The sequence below is a fragment of the Trichoplusia ni genome, chromosome 19 (assembly GCF_003590095.1).
Source record: "Trichoplusia ni isolate ovarian cell line Hi5 chromosome 19, tn1, whole genome shotgun sequence".
NCBI classification, from domain to species: Eukaryota; Metazoa; Arthropoda; class Insecta; order Lepidoptera; family Noctuidae; genus Trichoplusia; species Trichoplusia ni.
The window spans coordinates 2384916-2403400 of record NC_039496.1 but is presented as its reverse complement, the minus strand read 5'-3'; the positions used below and the strand labels follow the sequence as shown (position 1 = coordinate 2403400).

The 18485-nt window shown below is 35.9% G+C and overlaps 4 protein-coding genes across 4 annotated transcripts; 3 read left to right on the top strand and 1 right to left on the bottom strand.

The window, feature by feature from the left end:
• Positions 1-591: 591 nt before the first annotated feature.
• Positions 592-3823, top strand: LOC113503496 (acyl-CoA Delta(11) desaturase-like). Its single transcript, XM_026885504.1, has 5 exons — positions 592-1010; positions 1424-1554; positions 2017-2222; positions 2524-2709; positions 3382-3823. The coding sequence occupies exons 1-5, from the start codon at positions 797-799 to the stop codon at positions 3665-3667; spliced, it is 1023 nt and encodes a 340-aa protein (XP_026741305.1). The 5' UTR covers positions 592-796; the 3' UTR covers positions 3668-3823.
• Positions 3824-9371: 5548 nt separating this feature from the next.
• LOC113503397 lies at positions 9372-10447 on the top strand. The gene has a single exon (XM_026885335.1). The coding sequence runs from the start codon at positions 9761-9763 to the stop codon at positions 10364-10366; it is 606 nt and encodes a 201-aa protein (XP_026741136.1). The 5' UTR covers positions 9372-9760; the 3' UTR covers positions 10367-10447.
• A 1094-nt stretch (positions 10448-11541) lies between these two features.
• Positions 11542-12567, top strand: LOC113503396. The gene has a single exon (XM_026885333.1). The coding sequence runs from the start codon at positions 11661-11663 to the stop codon at positions 12342-12344; it is 684 nt and encodes a 227-aa protein (XP_026741134.1). The 5' UTR covers positions 11542-11660; the 3' UTR covers positions 12345-12567.
• A 1061-nt stretch (positions 12568-13628) lies between these two features.
• Positions 13629-18318, bottom strand: LOC113503395 (microfibrillar-associated protein 1). The gene is made up of 9 exons (XM_026885332.1): positions 18246-18318; positions 17325-17521; positions 16777-16988; positions 16518-16630; positions 15776-15957; positions 15194-15318; positions 14579-14722; positions 14077-14173; positions 13629-13901 (listed from the first exon to the last, which is right to left on the bottom strand). Exons 1-9 carry the CDS (start codon positions 18316-18318, stop codon positions 13716-13718), a joined length of 1329 nt encoding a protein of 442 aa, XP_026741133.1. The 3' UTR covers positions 13629-13715.
• Positions 18319-18485: the final 167 nt, after the last annotated feature.

Genomic DNA, 18485 nt, shown 5'->3' with positions numbered 1-18485 from the left:
GTTCAATTCGTAAATGTCTCTGTTAATGTTACAGGTAAATAATTTAATTATATATTTGATACATGATACAGGTTACCATGAGTTGAAATGGTAATGTTATCAATTTTCATTTCACGTCTATGTAGCACACCTATATCTTAAACACATGTTTACTCATTTACCTTCCCTTAGAACTTAAATACTTAGTGTTCAAAACTTGAATCATTACATCGTGATGGTCACACATTATTAAAATGTTGCAGCTAAACCGTGACAAAAAATTGTGGATTACAAGTCTTATCGTATCGTGCGGGACAAATCATGGTGCCTGACGTCGTACAAAAAAAAATTAAGTTTGATAAAAACTTCCACTTCTCGTTTACATACGTCACTCACTTTTATAATGAAATGCAATCGCTCAATCAGTTCGGGAGCTATGATGCCACATATAGAGAGACAAACAGACAAACTTGCACCTTAATACCCCTTTTTTGCGTCGGGGTTTAAAAATAATAATTAACTTATAGCACTCAGCTCGCTGTTCAGACAACATTTAGTACTCCCACACACGACGCACCCACAACGAAGGAGAGCAAATATCCCAATCAAATCTTATTTGACCGATTAAGGTTTATCATACTGCAAGTATTGCTCACTGATTCCTAATTCCATTTGTCTATATATGATACATGTAAATTGGTTAGCACCTACTTACATACTATTTCGATTAATTCTACTGTTTACATTGCAACACGGTTCAATACAAAAGATTACATAAGTTCCTTTTCCGATAGTGTCAATAGTCGTCGAACATCCGATGGAGACGGTACCGGAAGAAAAAACTATGGAGAGTAAAAAAACACAACGAGGCTTAACTTTAAGTGAATTAGTTCAGAATTTCGAAAAGAGTTTAGGATTCAAAAATGAGATTAAGTGGACGAGTTTTATTTTTATTACGCTTTATCATGTGTTAGCTGTGTATTGGTGTTATCACTACGCGCTCCCAGCGAAATGGCAGACTCTTGTTTTTGGTAAGTAATTTAGAAATATAGAAGTGTATTTCTGAGTTTTGTGTTGGGGGGAAGTTTGGTTGGACTCTAATCTACAATGATTCGAGGATATGAAAAATTAATTTCTGCGTTAAACAATGGCTAAATATTCGGAGCATAATATAATCCTGCCAACGATAATTAATTTACGAGTTCATATTTTATTTATTTACCATATTCACTCGATAGAAAACTATCATATCTACTAGCAATATTTACAAAATTTTGTTTCAAAACGATAATGTTACATTTTAAAATCGTAATTCAGGAATATGGAATATTTACCAAAACAAACGCCTGCTGACCTAAAAATGTACACAATTTGCTGTTGTAACTCAATATGCAATTTTAACAGCGTCCCAACAATTTAATTAAACAACTAATTATGTTTGCAGCGTTCATTATGTATGTAGCATCTGGATTCGGTATTACTGGGGGCGCACACCGGCTTTGGACTCACAAATCTTATAAAGCAACGACTCCACTCAAACTATTCCTGCTATTATGCTTCTCGAGTGCAGGCCAGGTAAATTAGCTTTTATTTTAATGTTTAACATACATCTATTGTTGTTGTGGTTAAGAATCTGAAACTGCACTAAGGAAATGTTTATTAAATCGTCACACCGTAATACCCATTGATGGTCTAGAAACACCGCTCCTCTTCCTTTTAAAATTGCATAAGAATAAACCAAGAGGCCGCTCTACGTTGTGGTAAGTCTCCTTACCAAGTGTATGAAGGGTGTAGGAGCCATGCTTTGCCATACACCGACACACAAGTAAGGATGACGTGGCATCGCGTTTCAGGTTTAGACAGGAAGAGTCTGACACTACCAGTTCCGTGCCCTGATGGTCGTCCAAAAGGATTACCCCGCCTTTTCAAAAACACAAAACGGTCTCCTTTTCAGGAAAATTAAATATTTCAAGGATTATATTCCTTAGTCGTCTTAGTAACAAAAGGATCTTAACGAACATCACTTTTCGTTCCTAGAACTCTCTTCTCCATTGGGTTCGTGACCACAGAGTCCATCACAAATACAGCGATACAGATGCAGATCCTCACAACGCGAACCGAGGTTTATTCTTCTCGCACATAGGCTGGTTGATGATGAAGAAGAACAGTGAAGTTATTCTCCGCGGCAAGCAAATGGACATGAGCGATATTGAAAACGATCCTCTTATACAGTTTTATGAAAGGTATAATATGTTCTAAATTATGTGACCTGAAAATAAAGATATTACTGAGAGTTTAATGTCGATTAACCTTAACGATAAAAGATTCTGAAATATGGAGTGCTCCTTGAGTCAATATTGTAACGTTTTGGAAGTGCCTGGAAAACAGCATACTAAAAATAAAAACTTTATATGTTCAAAAAATGCACGGAAAATACGCTGAATTAAATAAAAGCGACAACCTATTCAATAGGCTCGATGCCTGCTTTCGACGTATCTTTATAAACTTCTTTTCGAATGCTTTTTTCAATGCAATTTTTTCTAGGAACTTCAACATGCTCAAACTCGTTTTCTGCTACGTCCTGCCGACGGCGATCGGTGTTGTACTTTGGAATGAGGACTGGAAGTGTGCTGTAGCGTGGCAATGCTTTATCAGATTTCTCGGAATGTTCCACAGTGAACTCACTGTCAACAGTCTGGCCCATGCCTACGGATACAAGCCTTATAACAAGTAAGCATTTAAAATACATGCTACAAAATCAGGATTTTTATTTATAGGTACTTCAAAGTTGAAAATACTCAAAAAACATTTTTATCAAAATTCATGTGGCAATAAATTGAATATCCTGGATAGTTTGTTGGATCGAACTTTATCGTTGCGTTTTCTCAAACATTCATGTCACATGACTATCATCCAGACTCAGGACAAGCATTCATGCATCACACAAACGCTTGTTCTACGTGGAGATTGAACCCGCGAGACGGCGCGCTTAGTGGATTTGGCGAGGTGTCTTCAACTACTTAGTTATCTATGAAGCCAAATTAACTCACTGTTTATATATAACGGTTAAAGCTAATTGAACTCATGTAACATTTTACAATGGAAGACCGAAACTTTTTATTACCAAACTTGAAAATTTATAAAGCATCTACTTATTTCGAAACCATAATCTAACCATAATATTGTTTCACAATTCACAATTTCTGTTAAAATTACAAACTTCCTTTCTCTTCAATCTTTTGTTACCAACTTATTAACTACCTGCTCTTAATTTTAACACTTAGATATTCGAATCAAGTTTTATACAAGCTTAGATCACTTCAAACGTATTTCTTAAACGACGACATTCATCCTTTGGTCTTGTTTTTATATGGAGAAGTAACATTGTTTTACTTTTTGCAGAAACATAGTCCCTGCCGAAAACCGCTTCGTGGCAACATGTACTCTTGGTGAAGGCTGGCATAACTACCACCACGCCTTTCCTTTTGACTACAAAGCAGCAGAACATTTCGACATGTTTAATTTCGCCACCGCCTTTATCCGATTCTTCGAGAAAATTGGCTTGGCTTATGACCTAAGGGAAGCTAGCGCAGATGTTATCAACTCCATGGCTGACAGATTAGGTGATGGAACACCAGTACATTTCCCACTATCCGAAAATAAACTAAGCGAGAGATCGGCTGGATGAAAAGGCACCACTCAAGATTAAACGATAAATTAAAATACTGTCGTTTTTATTGTATTTTAAACAGAAAGTCGACGAAGTAGTCGACAATGTATTAAGAACTTAAAATAGTAACATATTACTTAATTAATAAACAATTAAAAGGAAATTAAAATTAAACTACTTGTTTCTTCTTTAAACTAATGTAAAACTTAGAGTATGGGTAAATTAAACGTCGTTACAGATAGTATAGGCATCCGTGAAATCCTGGTAATATACTGGGTCCGGCTCTGGTCCAATGCCTTCCATCCTTTGCAGATGGTATATGTTTCCATGTGCTGGACCCCGCAACCTAATTTCGCTATCTACTAAATTCCATCCGTGTTCCCAATTCACACACTCAAGGTAATTATACTTCTTATAAGGCGGCAGTCTATGACGTAACTTCAGATATGCCTCTTTACTTTCGTACAAAGCTGCCCGTTCTTCATCTGTTAGAGGCTTCATAGTGGGTTCGCTTTCTTTGGTTTTTTTATCCAAATTTAATAAATCAATGTCTTTTACGCTTACTGTCCTCTTGTTAACAGCTCCTTCAACAGCACACCTAGCTAAAGATGGCATGCATGCAGTTATGAGTGCTCTCTTAATATCAGTCGACGTATAGTTTGTTGGTTCTCTATTCATTTGAGTCGCTCGATTCAATTCATCCATGTGTTCTTCAACCCAATGCATACGAAGCCATTTTTCTTTTTCCAAGTTTTGAGCTATAAATGGTATTAATGTAGGGTCGGTCATATTACGCGACGTCATGGTGATAAATTTATTCGTAACTGTAACATGAACGTAACGTAAACGGTTTGACAGTTGATATTTCTTCACGTAATGGCGCAATGAGATGTCTATAGAGTGTACCAAAGAGAATATGAAGTGAATGTACCAAGATTATAACCTCCGATGATAATACTCGATACTTTATTTGAACTCCATTTTTTTGAGAATGGTTAACAACTACCTAAAAAGGTAGGAGAAAGAAGTATTGTTATATAGTTAATAATTCAATATTAATCAAAATTTATGCTCAGTTGCTGGCGACATTAACAGGTTAATAGGAGAATCTGACAATCAACCAAAAAAAGACCCAAGACAAAAATTCTGATAAACTTTCCGAATACCTAGTCTGACAGATCAATGTGGACATCTTTTTCCAAAAGACGTAATGTGAATTGCGAATTTCAAAAAGAATATATTTTTATTATCGTGTACCAATATTTTGAATCAAAGCAACAAAAAATCATAAAAGTTATAAATGAAAGCAAAGATTTTACTTTTTCGAAATCTTGTAGATGATTTAAATTGGAATGTTATCATCAACAATTTTTTGTACAATTCTTCAATATTATCAGAATGTGAGAAAGAACGTTCGTTCTTTCTAAAATTATGGAATCTTGCTATATCGTTAACTTAGTCGTAGTACTTTGTTATCCAACTACTAAACATGTATTTTTCGCTGAATTTGGTTTTTCTAATTAAGACTCAGGATCCTCTTGCCGGCTATCAACGGCCTCCAAAAAAATATCCTCACAATATTTTATATGATAGTGTTTTTAACAAATAATAGACGATGTAGTGAGTAACAATATATTAAGAACTTAAAATAATTACAAATTACATAATTAATGAACTATTCAAATAAATGTAAAATAAAACTACACGTTTTTTCTTTAAACTACTGTAGATCTTAAAATATAAATACAATTAAATATAACCTAAACATTGGTACAAAAGGTTGTAGCGCATTCTGTGTAATGTACTGGGTCTGGCTGCGGCCCAATGCCTTTCATACGTCCCATTTTAAGTACTCTGCCGTGTACTGGAGCCCGCAACCGTTTTTTATCTAAATTCCATCCATAGCCCATATTCACAGTCTGGGCAAAATTATATTTCTTATGAGGAGGATCTTTGTAACGTAATTTCAGATAGTCTTCCTTACTTTCTAACAAAACTGCCCGTTCTTCTTCTGTTATGGGCTTCATGTCGGGTTCGCATTCCTTAATTTCGCCTATTTTTACCAAAGCACTGTCTTTAAGAGGTGCTGTTCTTTTGAAAGCAGCGCCCACAGCAGCATACCTACCTAAGGAAGGCATGCATGCTGTAATGAGAGCTCTTCTTATATCCGCCGTAGTGTAGTTAGTCATTGCTCTATCCAATACAGTCGCTCTATTTAATTCATCCATGTGTTCTTCAACCCAATGCATACGGAGCCATTTCTCTTTTTCATAGTTTTCAGCCAAATACGATATGTAATTAGGGTCATTCATATTACGCGAAGCCATTGTAACAAAAAATAATTCAGTAAATTGAAATCTTATAAACCGTAACAGGAATGACAGTTTCCTTTGTGTCTTGACGTATTAGTATGCTCATAGTGTAACAGAGTATTGTATTTGAACCTCCATTTAACTCAATACTTTATAAGCGTTCCACAATGTAAAAAGATCTTAAAATTGATAACAATTGTGCACACTGTAGGTAACAGTAAAGGTAGAAGAGAGAAAGTAAATCGCAGGATTGTCCGAAAGGGTTACCACGGCGCCGGTAGATAAAGGGCAAAAGAAAGAACATGGGTAGGTTTTAGTCAGTAAAACTCTGACACTCCCTTCGGTTCAACACAAAGCACTGATTGAGGATTTTGATGATTTCCCATCCGGAAAAAAGTAAGGAGCGAGAGAGGATTAGCGTTTTCGTCTCTTACACTCGCGGCTTGCCAAACCAATGGCTATGCAAACACAGAGTCAGCAACTACATCCTAACCTACGGTTCTACCTGAACGCTGACCGATTTGCAGAACTTCTGCCTTGGAGTTTGCCAAAGAGCTATGGAACGCAGCATTCTTAGTGTTAAGTTGCAAGACCGAATTCCGAACCACGCTGCGTTCCAAAATTGGCATTATGACGTCGGTAAAAAGGCTGCCAGGCTAAAATGGGATTGGGTGGGTCACGTCCACAAAAAAATAGACTGAAGGCAGAAACGCTCTTAATTTTTAACCTGAAGCTTGAACCAATGCTAGGTACACTAAAACAAACCAACCAGGCGACTAGATTCCCCACCACGACTAAAGCGCTTAGAAAGCGGTGAAGGTAGGAGAAACCAAGGTGCTGTCCAATGTAACTTGTATCCTAATGTGAACAAATAAACTTTGATTTTGGACCAAAGTCGGTGATCCATAATTAAATTAAGATTGAGTGTAATTTTTTCAACAGGAGCTAAATGTTTCGACTTTTCGCTTTCGTGAAAATCGGAATGATTGGTTTTGATGAAAATATGTAATTTATGTATTTACATGTAATTTAATATGTATGTACATATTCTCTCTCTTCTCATAAACTTCTTGAATTAATAGAATAATAAGAAAGCGTTTATGTAATGTTATTCTACTAAAATAACAATCCACGAAGTAGTAGTAACAATATATTATTATTAAGAACTTAAAATAATTACAAATTACATAATTAACGAACTATTCAAATAAATTAATATAAAACTAAACTTTCTTCTTTAAACTAATGTAGACCTTAGAATATAAACAATTAAATATAGCTTAAATATTGTTACAAAAAGTTTTGGGGCATTCTTTGTAATGTATTGGGTCTGGTTGCGGCCCAATGGCTTTCATACGTTGCAGTTTCATTACTTTACCATATTCTGGAAGCTTCAACTTAAATCTCTCTTCTAAATTCCATCCATACCCCATATTCACAGTCTCGATGTAATTATACTTCTTGTGAGGAGGGACTTTGTATCGCAATTTCAGATACTCTTTTTTACTTATGAACAAGGCTGCCCGTTGTTTATCTGTTATGGGTTTCATAGTGGGATCGCATTCCTTAATATCACCTACTTTTACCAAACGCCTGTCTTTTATAGGAGCTGTTCTTTTAAAAGCAGCGCCCAAAGCAGCACAGTTACTCAAGGAAGGCATGCATGCAGCTATGACTGCTTTTTTTATATCTGTCGGCGTATAGTTAGTCAGTTCTCTATCCAATATAGCCGCTCGATTCAATTCTTCCATGTGTTGTTCGACCCAATGCATACGTAACCACTTCTCATTTTCATAGTTCTCCGTTAAGTATGCTATCAAATGAGGGTCTGTCATTTTACGCGACGCCATGGTGATTATAAATTTATTCGGGTATTGAAATTGATATATTATGTGTTGTAAACTCGGGTATTAATAATTTCCAAAAAATTGCATATGTTTGAACATTAGGATTGACAGTTTTGTTTGAGCCTTGGGCCGTGACGTAATGTCAAGAGATTTCACCAAAGCGTATTTATAATGTTCAATAAATATTTTTTTTTGGTCTAATTAGACCGGACGAGATAGGAAAAGCCCTGAAACCTAAACTAAGAAAAACTACTGAAGTTTAATGTTTATTGATCCAAGGAGATAATATTGGACATTTTGACACTTTTTCATTGAGTACTAAACTAAGCACAGCTTATCACATGACTTTACCTACTGATAAAACATAGAGTATAATATAATGTCTTTGGATACAACCTTGTAATTTATAAAATGTCAATGTCAGATCTTTTGTAACACCAGCCATTTTAGGCGAAGACATTTATTACTTAAACAATATTTTGTTTTCCTTTTGTTATTTTGTATAATTTTTATTTTTAGTAGATACTATGCCTCTGTTAGACATAAATAATCCTGAAGTAATAAAATTTCTCGTCGAAACATATGAGAAAACCGATCGACTGCGTCGTTTATGGAATACTGTTCATGCAAAAAAATTGGATGAAGCTTCCTCTTTCCATGGAAAGGAAAAAGGTTATTATGAATCAGATGTTATGAAGGAAGCTGTTTTATTAGGCATAAGTAGTGTAGAGGCAGACTACAAGTCCGGCGCAAGAAACAGGAGACTGAAGGTTTCTCCTGATGGCGTTCATATACCTAGAGTATCTGATTTGAGAAGAGGTCACTCCATCGTTGACGTCGGTCTAGGCGACCCTAAAGAAGATCCTAGACTTGTAAAACCTGATACAGACCTCACCATTGAGCCCGTTATGCGTCCAATTCCTCCGAAACAACGTAAATTACTCTTCAAAGGCAAGCCAGATTTTGGAAGAAAGGTGTATTTGGAAACCAGATGTAAATCGTCAACTCCAGAACAGAGATATTATTTTGCTGAAGCCTGTAGTTGGGACTACGGTTGGCGGTTGAAAGACAGTTATTTCAAAACACTAGTACCGCAATACGGCCGTGTTTGGACCTTGCATAGAGAAAAGAGTCGCGTTGGGCCGCAGCCAGACCCGATTCACTATAAAATTTTAGAACGTGGACCAAACAGATGTTTAGAGAGCTGATTAGGTTGTCTTTTATTTAGTATTTTTATTTATTAATCAATTTTATGTTTTGAAATAAACGTTTATTTTTAGTAACAGTTTCTTTCAAAGTGTGACTACCCCTGATGACTGTCTTTCTCAAAGAGAATCAAAAATAGTAAAAGGGAGGAGTAAAAAATGGCAATAACAGTTCAAACTTCTTGAGGAAGCATTTATATTACTTTTAAGAAGAACAATAATTAGAGTAATAGGGTTCACGGTCTGTTCGACTGTCCATCCGTCTCTCATAAACCGTAATAGCTAGTCAGATGAGATATCCTCTTAAGATGTATTTCTGTTGCTGAAAAAACAACAGAACCTAAATAATTTTGAAGTCAAATATTGCTTGGTAATGTGGATAAATGACCATATTTTTGCCTATCTTTAAGGCTGTGTCGCGAGTCAGAGTCGCGCTCGTCCACTTATTCTGCTTAGTCAACAAAAGTTGATGTAAAAGTGATGAATATTTTTCGCAAAAGTAGGCTGTACTCCGCCTTAATTATAACACTACTCTTTTTAGTTCTACCAAAGAGTTTCCTGCATTTCTTTCAATATTCATCTGTCAGTTTCTTACTGTCAGTCGGAGTGTTCTGTGGTGGGCTTTTTACCCATCAAACATGCACTTTTGACTTGATTTTTTGCAATTTTTATAACAAATGTATTTTATTATTTTACCTATACTATTCGTAATGTTCGATTTTTTCAAGATTTTAAATAAATAATATTATGCCCTTGGACTACACTGATCCAGTGACATTAAAGTGTATTATTGAAAGAAATGGATACGAAAATCGGGAAAGGGTTCGATGGTTTCTGAAACACAAAGATGAACAAATTGCGAGGGCTCAGTTCACAGAACGCCACCATCAGCGTACAGAAAATGATATACTGAAACATGATGTGGAACATAGCATCCAAGCGCTGAAGATTCAACATGACGAAAACAATAAGCATCGGAGGCGTAAGCCACAATTGGAAACCTACTTGAACCCTCTAGCTGACAAGCCAGAACCTGACGAGCCTGTAATGAAACCAGTAGAGCATGAAGTATCCAACCTTCATTACAAGCCGTTGACATTAGGCGGTGGTCGTAAAACATACCTTTCTGCCCGAAACCTTAAAATGCCAGAAGACAAGTACAATTCTTGTCCAACTAGCAGCGTTTATGGGTGGAGATTAAACGATAGCGACCTAACTTATGGATTCTCAAAACACTCGAAGTACGACGCTTTCTTCCATGACTTGTACAGACTGTCTGGGGTCCATCCCGATCCACCACACTACGAGCCGCCTACCGAACGTATATACAAAAGATGTGTAGGTTCTGAATAATAGAAGAATACAATTGTTGTTAAATTGCCTTCCTCTGTATTTTCGTATCATAATATCTGCAAATAAAGTCTTAGTGGCAAATATTTTGTATTACTTACCTTCTTACATACATATTTTAAATGAAATAAATAATAGGATAAATTTATTTATTTAAATCAGGTCGAAGTAGTTAGGTAATGATGTTTCAACTATTCCACCTCAAATACGAAAAGTACCTATATAATTGATTGAATGTAGTCATTTTCGCTTATTAAATACAATAAAACGTATTTACTGTTCTAATGGGGCACAGCTGACATGTTAAAATTATTCTGTGTGATAGACTGAAATAGAGCGCTTTTAACAGCAGACCACTCAACCTATTACAATATGCAGTTTTTAATATATACAAAATTATACATATTTTCTAAAAGATACTTACCTTTTTCCAGGCATATATGGAACTTGATTAAACAATGGCCTCAAAATTCTGTAAGTTCTGAATGGAAGTGTGAAATTGTTGAACTTTTGAATGTGTGAAAGTGTTGTGCGAAGGGTAGAAGCAATTTAAAAACCCTAGAGCTCGACACGTCCCAACAAAACGTTCACAACAGCCACAACGGGACAAAACTTTTATCATCTACCCACATTGGCTACCTACAGTAGCGCCAACGTAACTCAGCGGTTCGGAAAAAAGATCAGAGTTTGTTAAAGTGAGATCAAAGTATACATAAACGTTGTGTGAGACAAAGAGGGCGACATTTTGCTACTCTTTCCCTACGTGCCAAATTACATCGGCCCCTCGGTACTGTAGTGTAACACCGAAACTTTTACTTACCCCTCATGGCGATAGTGCACATTCACAGACTTTTCTAATGTTATCACTGTACTAATTACGCACTACGATGCTTTTTGTAACGAAAATATGTATCATTGGTGTATATAATGTATGACTTATTAAGGTACCAGCTTAATGTTGTCTGCATTTGGCATGAAATATTTTGTATCCATCTTCTCCGCGACGTGTGTGATAAGTGATTACCATTAGAGCAACATTTTCTACCTAAATAGGTATTTTTAGAATCCAATACCAGTATCGCTCAATGCGGATACCCACTCATGATTTGCTCACCACAAACAATAGATATATGTCCTGTTTTGATTTTTTTATGAACGTTTTTAAACAGTCGATTAAAAAAATAGTTATTTGTGCCTTTTTAGAAACGTCAAATTTCGACCCAGCAATTATTATTTTCTCACTTTTTTTAACTTTATTCCCTATTCTTTCTTAATCCTTTTCTTCTAAATCTCCAAAATGCCTTTAATGGATATAAATAATCCGGATGTTATAAAGTTTCTAACACAAACTTATGAGAAAACAGCCCTCCTTCGAATGAAATGGAACACTATACATGGAGACAAATTGCAAAAGGCAGCTACTTTAAACCGGGAAGAGAAAGGATATTATGAACAGGATGTTGCAGAAAATTCGTTGATTGCTGGCATGGCCACTGTCACAAGGGACAGCATTTCTGGGGGAGTAAACAGGAGGAAAAAAGGGATTCGAGATGGGGTCCACATACCAGGCATAGCTGACTTGAGGAAAGGACATTCTATCATTGATGTAGGCCTTGGGGACGCCAAAGAAGACCCTCGACTTGCACGACCAGATACTGATCTGTCGAAAGATCCGGTAATGCGGCCTATCGATCCGGAAGAAAAGAACATAATATACGAAGGTATACCCCACTTCGGACGCGCAATGTATATCAGAAGGAGAGGCGTAATCATTCCAGAAAAGAAGTATTATTTAAGAGAAACTAGTGGATGGGAATATGGGTGGAGGCTAAAGGATAGTTATTTCAGTGCTCACGCCCCTAAATACGGTCGCGTATGGCACCTTACTCGAGGTTCAATGAGTCGAAGTGGACCCCAACCAGACCCTGATCATTATAAAGAGCTTGAACATCGCGGTACAACAAAGTGTCATAATGCTTAACGCGACTTACTTATTTCGAAAGTGTTTTATTTTAGGTTATATTTATGTTTTTAGGCGATATACCTACGTACTTATTGTTTTGATAGATGTTAATTATTTTTATGATTGTCTTGTAGTTTTGTAATTATGTATCTACTATTTGTTATTCGTATTGTTGATGCTCTTAGGTGCAAATATTTGTTATTATGAATTATTTTTAAAATATATTTAGTGTATACAATTATTATTTTGGTTATTATTTATTACTCAAAAAAGAACTAGGAATGAATCCTAGATTTTCCAATACCAGTTTAGTATTTTGATTCGTAGTTGAGAATGACTGTTGACGCCACTAACTTAGACGTAAAAGGGCTGGTTCATATACTACTTAAATTAACAGCCATCCTGCCAATAAAACGCACCGAAACACGTTCACACTTGATTCTAATTCAAGTCATAAACGTGTAGTAATGTCCCAAACTTTATATGGTCAATTAACAAACTAAAACGAATTGCGTAAGTTAAATAACACAACAGATGGTCTAGCTATAGAGCGAACACATAAATCAAGTTGGAATCTCTTATGTCATCGCTCTCTCGCCGCGGTATAAAAGTTGGTAACGATCGAAGTTCTTTGTTAAATCCGTTCAAACTCGTAAGACCTGGCTGATGAATCTGACGTTCATGCTAAGAATCTACTTCTTTAAAGTTTTAGGTAGGTATGCCATAAGCTTAATGTTATAACATGGTATGTGTTTAAATCTGTGTTTGTAGGTATGATGACTGGGTATTAGAAATAGAAATCTATTGAACCCGTTATATAGATAATTTAATTAAACAATATTAGACACGAATTTTTTCCATTTTATTTCCATGTAGGTATTAATTTGAACAATACAAAATGACAAACATAATCCGCTTTAAAATTTGGGAGACCCGGCTTGTGACGTACGACTAATTAAAATCCGCGATGTTTTTCAGGACATTTATACAATGCTTATTTACACTTTGAAATGTTTTTTTAAATTTTTTATCTGTCAATAATATAATTTCCAATTGTTTTCTGGCCTCGGTAGACTTGTCTAATTGCAAGGATCTTTGAAAAATATTGTTTTCTTACAATTAAATTAGTAATAACGGCAGGCCATTCTTTTTTATTCTTTAGCCTCTTAAGGCCACCTCGGAGTCGCCAGGCCGATTCTCGGTGCCATCAATATTAACTTATATCTTTTTAAATCGATGTACACACTAATAAGAAGTCACTATGGATTAATAACGCAACATTTCAGAAATCATACGAAAAAATCAACATACACACTTTATTTCTCTCAAAACTTACAACAAACTTAACTACTATTTACAATACAGAGCAAACAGTCTGAGTATTAAACATCACACGTTATGCTTCCTCTTGGCCGAAGGTTTGTCAAAGACTTGCTTCATTCCGCCTCTGAAATTGGCCAGTCTTGCAGCTGTACCTTCGTTGCTCCAAGCTGAGTCGAACTCCGTTGTGTCCTGGTCAACCAAATGCGTGTACTTCGTGCGGCCAGAGCGACCGAACTTCTTTACTTGCATTACCTGTTAACAAAATAATTAAGTTAAGTTATGGAGTAATTATCTACCTAATGTATTGCCGTTGTCTGTAGGTAAGTTAGAATGTTCTATACGACTGCAATAGATTTTAGCTTGCTATGATGACTGGGTATTTGACAAAAAAAACTGTTTAGTCCGTCAGGCAGATTAAAACACTTACCTTCGGTAAAACAGTCTTATCGAAGTGATCATCCAAAGTTGGACCAGAGAAGTCTTGTTTGAACACTTCCTCTTCTTTGTCCAAATAGAAGGCACCCCTGAAATTAAAAGATAAGTATAAATAATGTACATACTAGGATTTAATGCCTTAAATTTTTGTCGTCAATAATACAATCCAAAGCAAATGACCTAGTATTAAATTAAAACTATCAATTTACTACCTGTCCCAGCAAACATTGCTTTGCCATATAAAATATTTAGAGGGAATATCAGGTGCAGAAAAAATGTTAGGGATGGTTCACCCTTTACATTTAGGGTGCTGAAAATAAATAAATAAGCACACAAAATTTCATGGGAATCAGTCAGGCCGTTTCGTAAGAGTTTAAACTTTTCCGAAGTGACGGGGCCGATTCTTGTGCCGCCGTTTGTAGTCAACTGCAAACACCGCGACACGATAAATTTATATATTAGAGAAGTAAAATACTAATTGTGTAATTACTTACCTGTGATAATATTTCTGTAGGAACTTGTACTTGCCCTTAACGGACTTGTTGGTAACCAGCTTGGGATTGAGACGCTGTTCCACCCGGCGTTCCTCTTCGGTCATGTTGCGCATGCGCTCGATAGCCAACAATTCTTTCTCAACACTGTAAGTGAAATGTATGTTAAATTAAAATTATTTAAAATCAATACCTCGCGTTACTACACCCCAGTTCATATCACCTCTTAATCAAATTAAATTACCCATACATCAAAATATTCTCTTATGATGAGAGAAATGAGTAATAGTAAAGTTTAACAAGGGTTGCATTAAAGTCTAGTGCATCCCTTTTTGTCTCAAGATATAAAATAAAGTGGTTTAGAAGTTTAAAAGAAAAAATATGCTGAATTGCTTTAAAACAATTAGAATTAAACGTGCATTAGAAGGATTACATTCGCGACCTCGCTGCGTCAGCTCATGATTGAGGACTCCGGTTAGGTCCGAAATTAGTTGGACAAACCCTTATCTGATTACTCTACTTGTTTCCTAGTCGTCCGACTAATTCAATGAATAAATTAATAAACAATTACGCGTGAGTTAACCATTAATTGTAATTTTAAAAATAATGTTGACTTACGCCTCTCTTTCTTCCTTGTCCCTTTTAATACGCTTCATTTCACGCAACTTCCATGCTTCGTACTCCAATTCATCATTTTCGTCATCAGTGCAAACATCGTTGATATTACCTTCCTTTTGCTCACCCTGTGGAAATAAATATTTAATTGAGTTTGGTTAAACATTGCCTGAATGAACACTATTACTCTTATTATACTTCTAGCTGTTGGTCACGGCTACGCCCGCTTGGATGTCGGTTACAGCCGATAAATATTACCCTCCTTTACAGAGGTCGGATAAAAGTAGTCTATGTGTTAATCCTATTAGTCAGCTCCCTTCCAAATAAAATAGAAATCAGTTCCCCCGTTTGGGCGTGACGCTCACATACTTTCGCATTTATAATATTAGGGTGATAGTATACGCCAAATAATAACCTATGTATGTATGTATACATTTGCTTGTGTTTAAGAGTCTTATAACAGAGGTGGATATAGTGACACCTTCAAACAAAATGCGGAAAATGATGCGTGGAATTATCGGAACGCAAGTTTTTGACTATCAATTCACCATGTATGAATACATAGTTTCAAGTAAAACTTCTCACCTGCGTATTCCTTTGCTCCGACCTAATAGTTTCCTCAACAAGTTTTAATGCTTCTCTACGTCTTTCTTCTTTCTCCTTCCTTGTTTCTGCTTCTTCTTTCTTCTGCTGCTTGACTTTACGCTCGCGTTCTTGCACTGTCATCCTATCTGAAGCTCTTACGAACACTGGCTTTACTCTGGGCCCTGAAATTTTTTAAATTCTTATTTAATATATTGTATGTTTTATCAACATCAACCTAGCCTTTTCCCAACTATGTTGAGGTCGGCTTCTAGGAGGTCTAGTCGCAATCTACGGACTAATCGCGTCAAGCGTAACTTGACCTGTGATCTATTCACTTATAAAGTTATAGCTTAGCCATAAGCTAATCTGAAATATATTTTATGATTATATAAAGTAACTAGCTGACCCAGCAAACGTCGTTTTGCCGAATTTTTTTTTTCTAGTTGTATGTATTTTTAATGCTTCATTATAAAAAAAAAAAACAATTTCGTTCCAAAAATAACATATATTTTTTTAGTGTGAGCAACCCTTAACACTTAGGGGTATGAAAAATAGATGTTGTTCTATTCTCAGACCTACCTTATATGTATGCAAAATTTCATAAAAATCGCTCGAACCGTTTCGGAGGAGTACGTTAACTAACATCGTGACACGGGAATTTTATATATTAGATAATACCGATAATACATTTATTTGCATAACAATATAACATAAATCAATAATATTGCAGGTTCTACTTTACCTGTGTCTTCTTCACTGTCTGTGTATTCTGTATCTGATGATCCACTTTCCTCTTTATCACCATCCATCATTTCCTCATCGTCATCCCTACCAAGAACCTCTTTTTCTGCTTCCCTGAGGAATAAGAGGGCACAGAGAATTATGCACCTTGTGTAGCAACAAAAACAGTTTAAAATTGACTGCTGTCTACAGCTTGAGATACATGTACAATGAATTATACACCTTATGTAGTAGTGTAATGAGTTCAAAATTAAATGTACCTGGCTGCAAGTTTTGCTTTAAGAGCCTGCCGGCGTCTCTCAATTTCATCCTCGTCGAGTTCATCTTCACTCTCTGAACTGTCCCTGGCTTCTTCAACACTGCTCTCCGACTCTACCTCGGGCTCTGCATCAATAATCTCTGGCTTATGTTCAGCACGCCTTGGTGGTGATTGAGCAGCTTGGCGCAAACGACGGAGACGCGGGTCGTCAACCTAGGTAAGATAAAAAGTAGTTAAATTTTTGATTAGAACTTCCAGGATTCTATTGTCATAAAGTCAGAGTTAGCTGAGAGGTTATGAGTTACATACTAAACATTTGAATTCAGGCATATTGACAATCCTTTCAGAATCTTGTACTGAAGGTTTTTTAAACAAACTTTGCAGGTCACATCACATTTTATTAAGACAATAGCTTTTGAATTTCAAAAAGTAATAATTAACTTAGCCACAAATTCCTCTGATCCCATCAAGCCAACTGGCATAAGGGGAAGTTTTCACTTAATATTGACTTTCAAGTACAATAATTGCACCAAACTTAATAATACCTACCTCTTTTCCAGAATCACTCAATTGTTCTTCTTTTCTGGTGATAACTTGGGGTAGAGTCTGCTGCCTCCGATCTGGCTTCTGCTGCTCAATGAAGTCCTCAGTGTCAGAATCTTCTGATGATGACACTCCTTGAGCATAATCTGGCTTTTTACCCGATATATACCTCTGAACTTTCACCTTTTGCATAGAAATCTCTCCTGTAAATAGAAGAAATTGAACATTATAGTGTGGTGTCACTTAGGTAACCTTATAAGACATAGACATATAACAGGATGGATAGATTTCTGATGTTTCATAACTCCTTTTCTAGACAATATTACGTGAAAAATGTTAATCTAGAGATTAATACAACACTTAAGTGTTTTGTGATTTTATTTTAAAGTTGTTTTAAATTATTGTAAGGTGCAAATAAAGTTTTTTTGGTTATTGTTTTAAAGGAATTCAGCAATTTTTTTCTTCTAAACTTGATTTCTATTCGAAGGAATTCAAAGTTGTGTGTTGTGAGGTTTTTTTTGAAATTCAAAACACATTTACAAGGTCACCAGACCTTGAAGAATCATATATGTACACAACTACTTATTAAAGAATAAGCCTGCTTCAGGCCATACACAGACAGGGTCCATAATGAGTTGTAAACTTACTTAGTGATTGACCACCTATATGACATTATGGTGTGTGTAATAAAGAATTGAATAGTATTGTATTATCATCACGTTGTCAAGCTACAATCGCCCACTATTGGGTATTGCTATCTGCTTTTCTTTAACCGTTGTCTGTTTTTCGCGTGCATTGTCAAGGAGCACTCAGCTATGTCTGAATGTATTCCTACGCACTTTCGGAATTTCGTTCATATAATCCGTTTTTGTTTAGATGGTTCTACAGACTTGATACTAAGTACTATGTTAGTGTAAACTTGCTTACCTTTTTCATTTCGGATGGGCACAGCACCTGCAGTACTCTGTATCCCAACGGGTTGGGCAGGAAGCACATTCATTATGATTTATATAATATACCCTGCACGATAACAATTAATATATCAGATCATGCAACAAACATTAGACGGATAAAAGATTTGTCACAACCACACAAATATCATGTTTTTTTTCTAAAATAAATGCACCACCAGACTAAGGAACAGAACAACAGAAGATAAAAGAACTG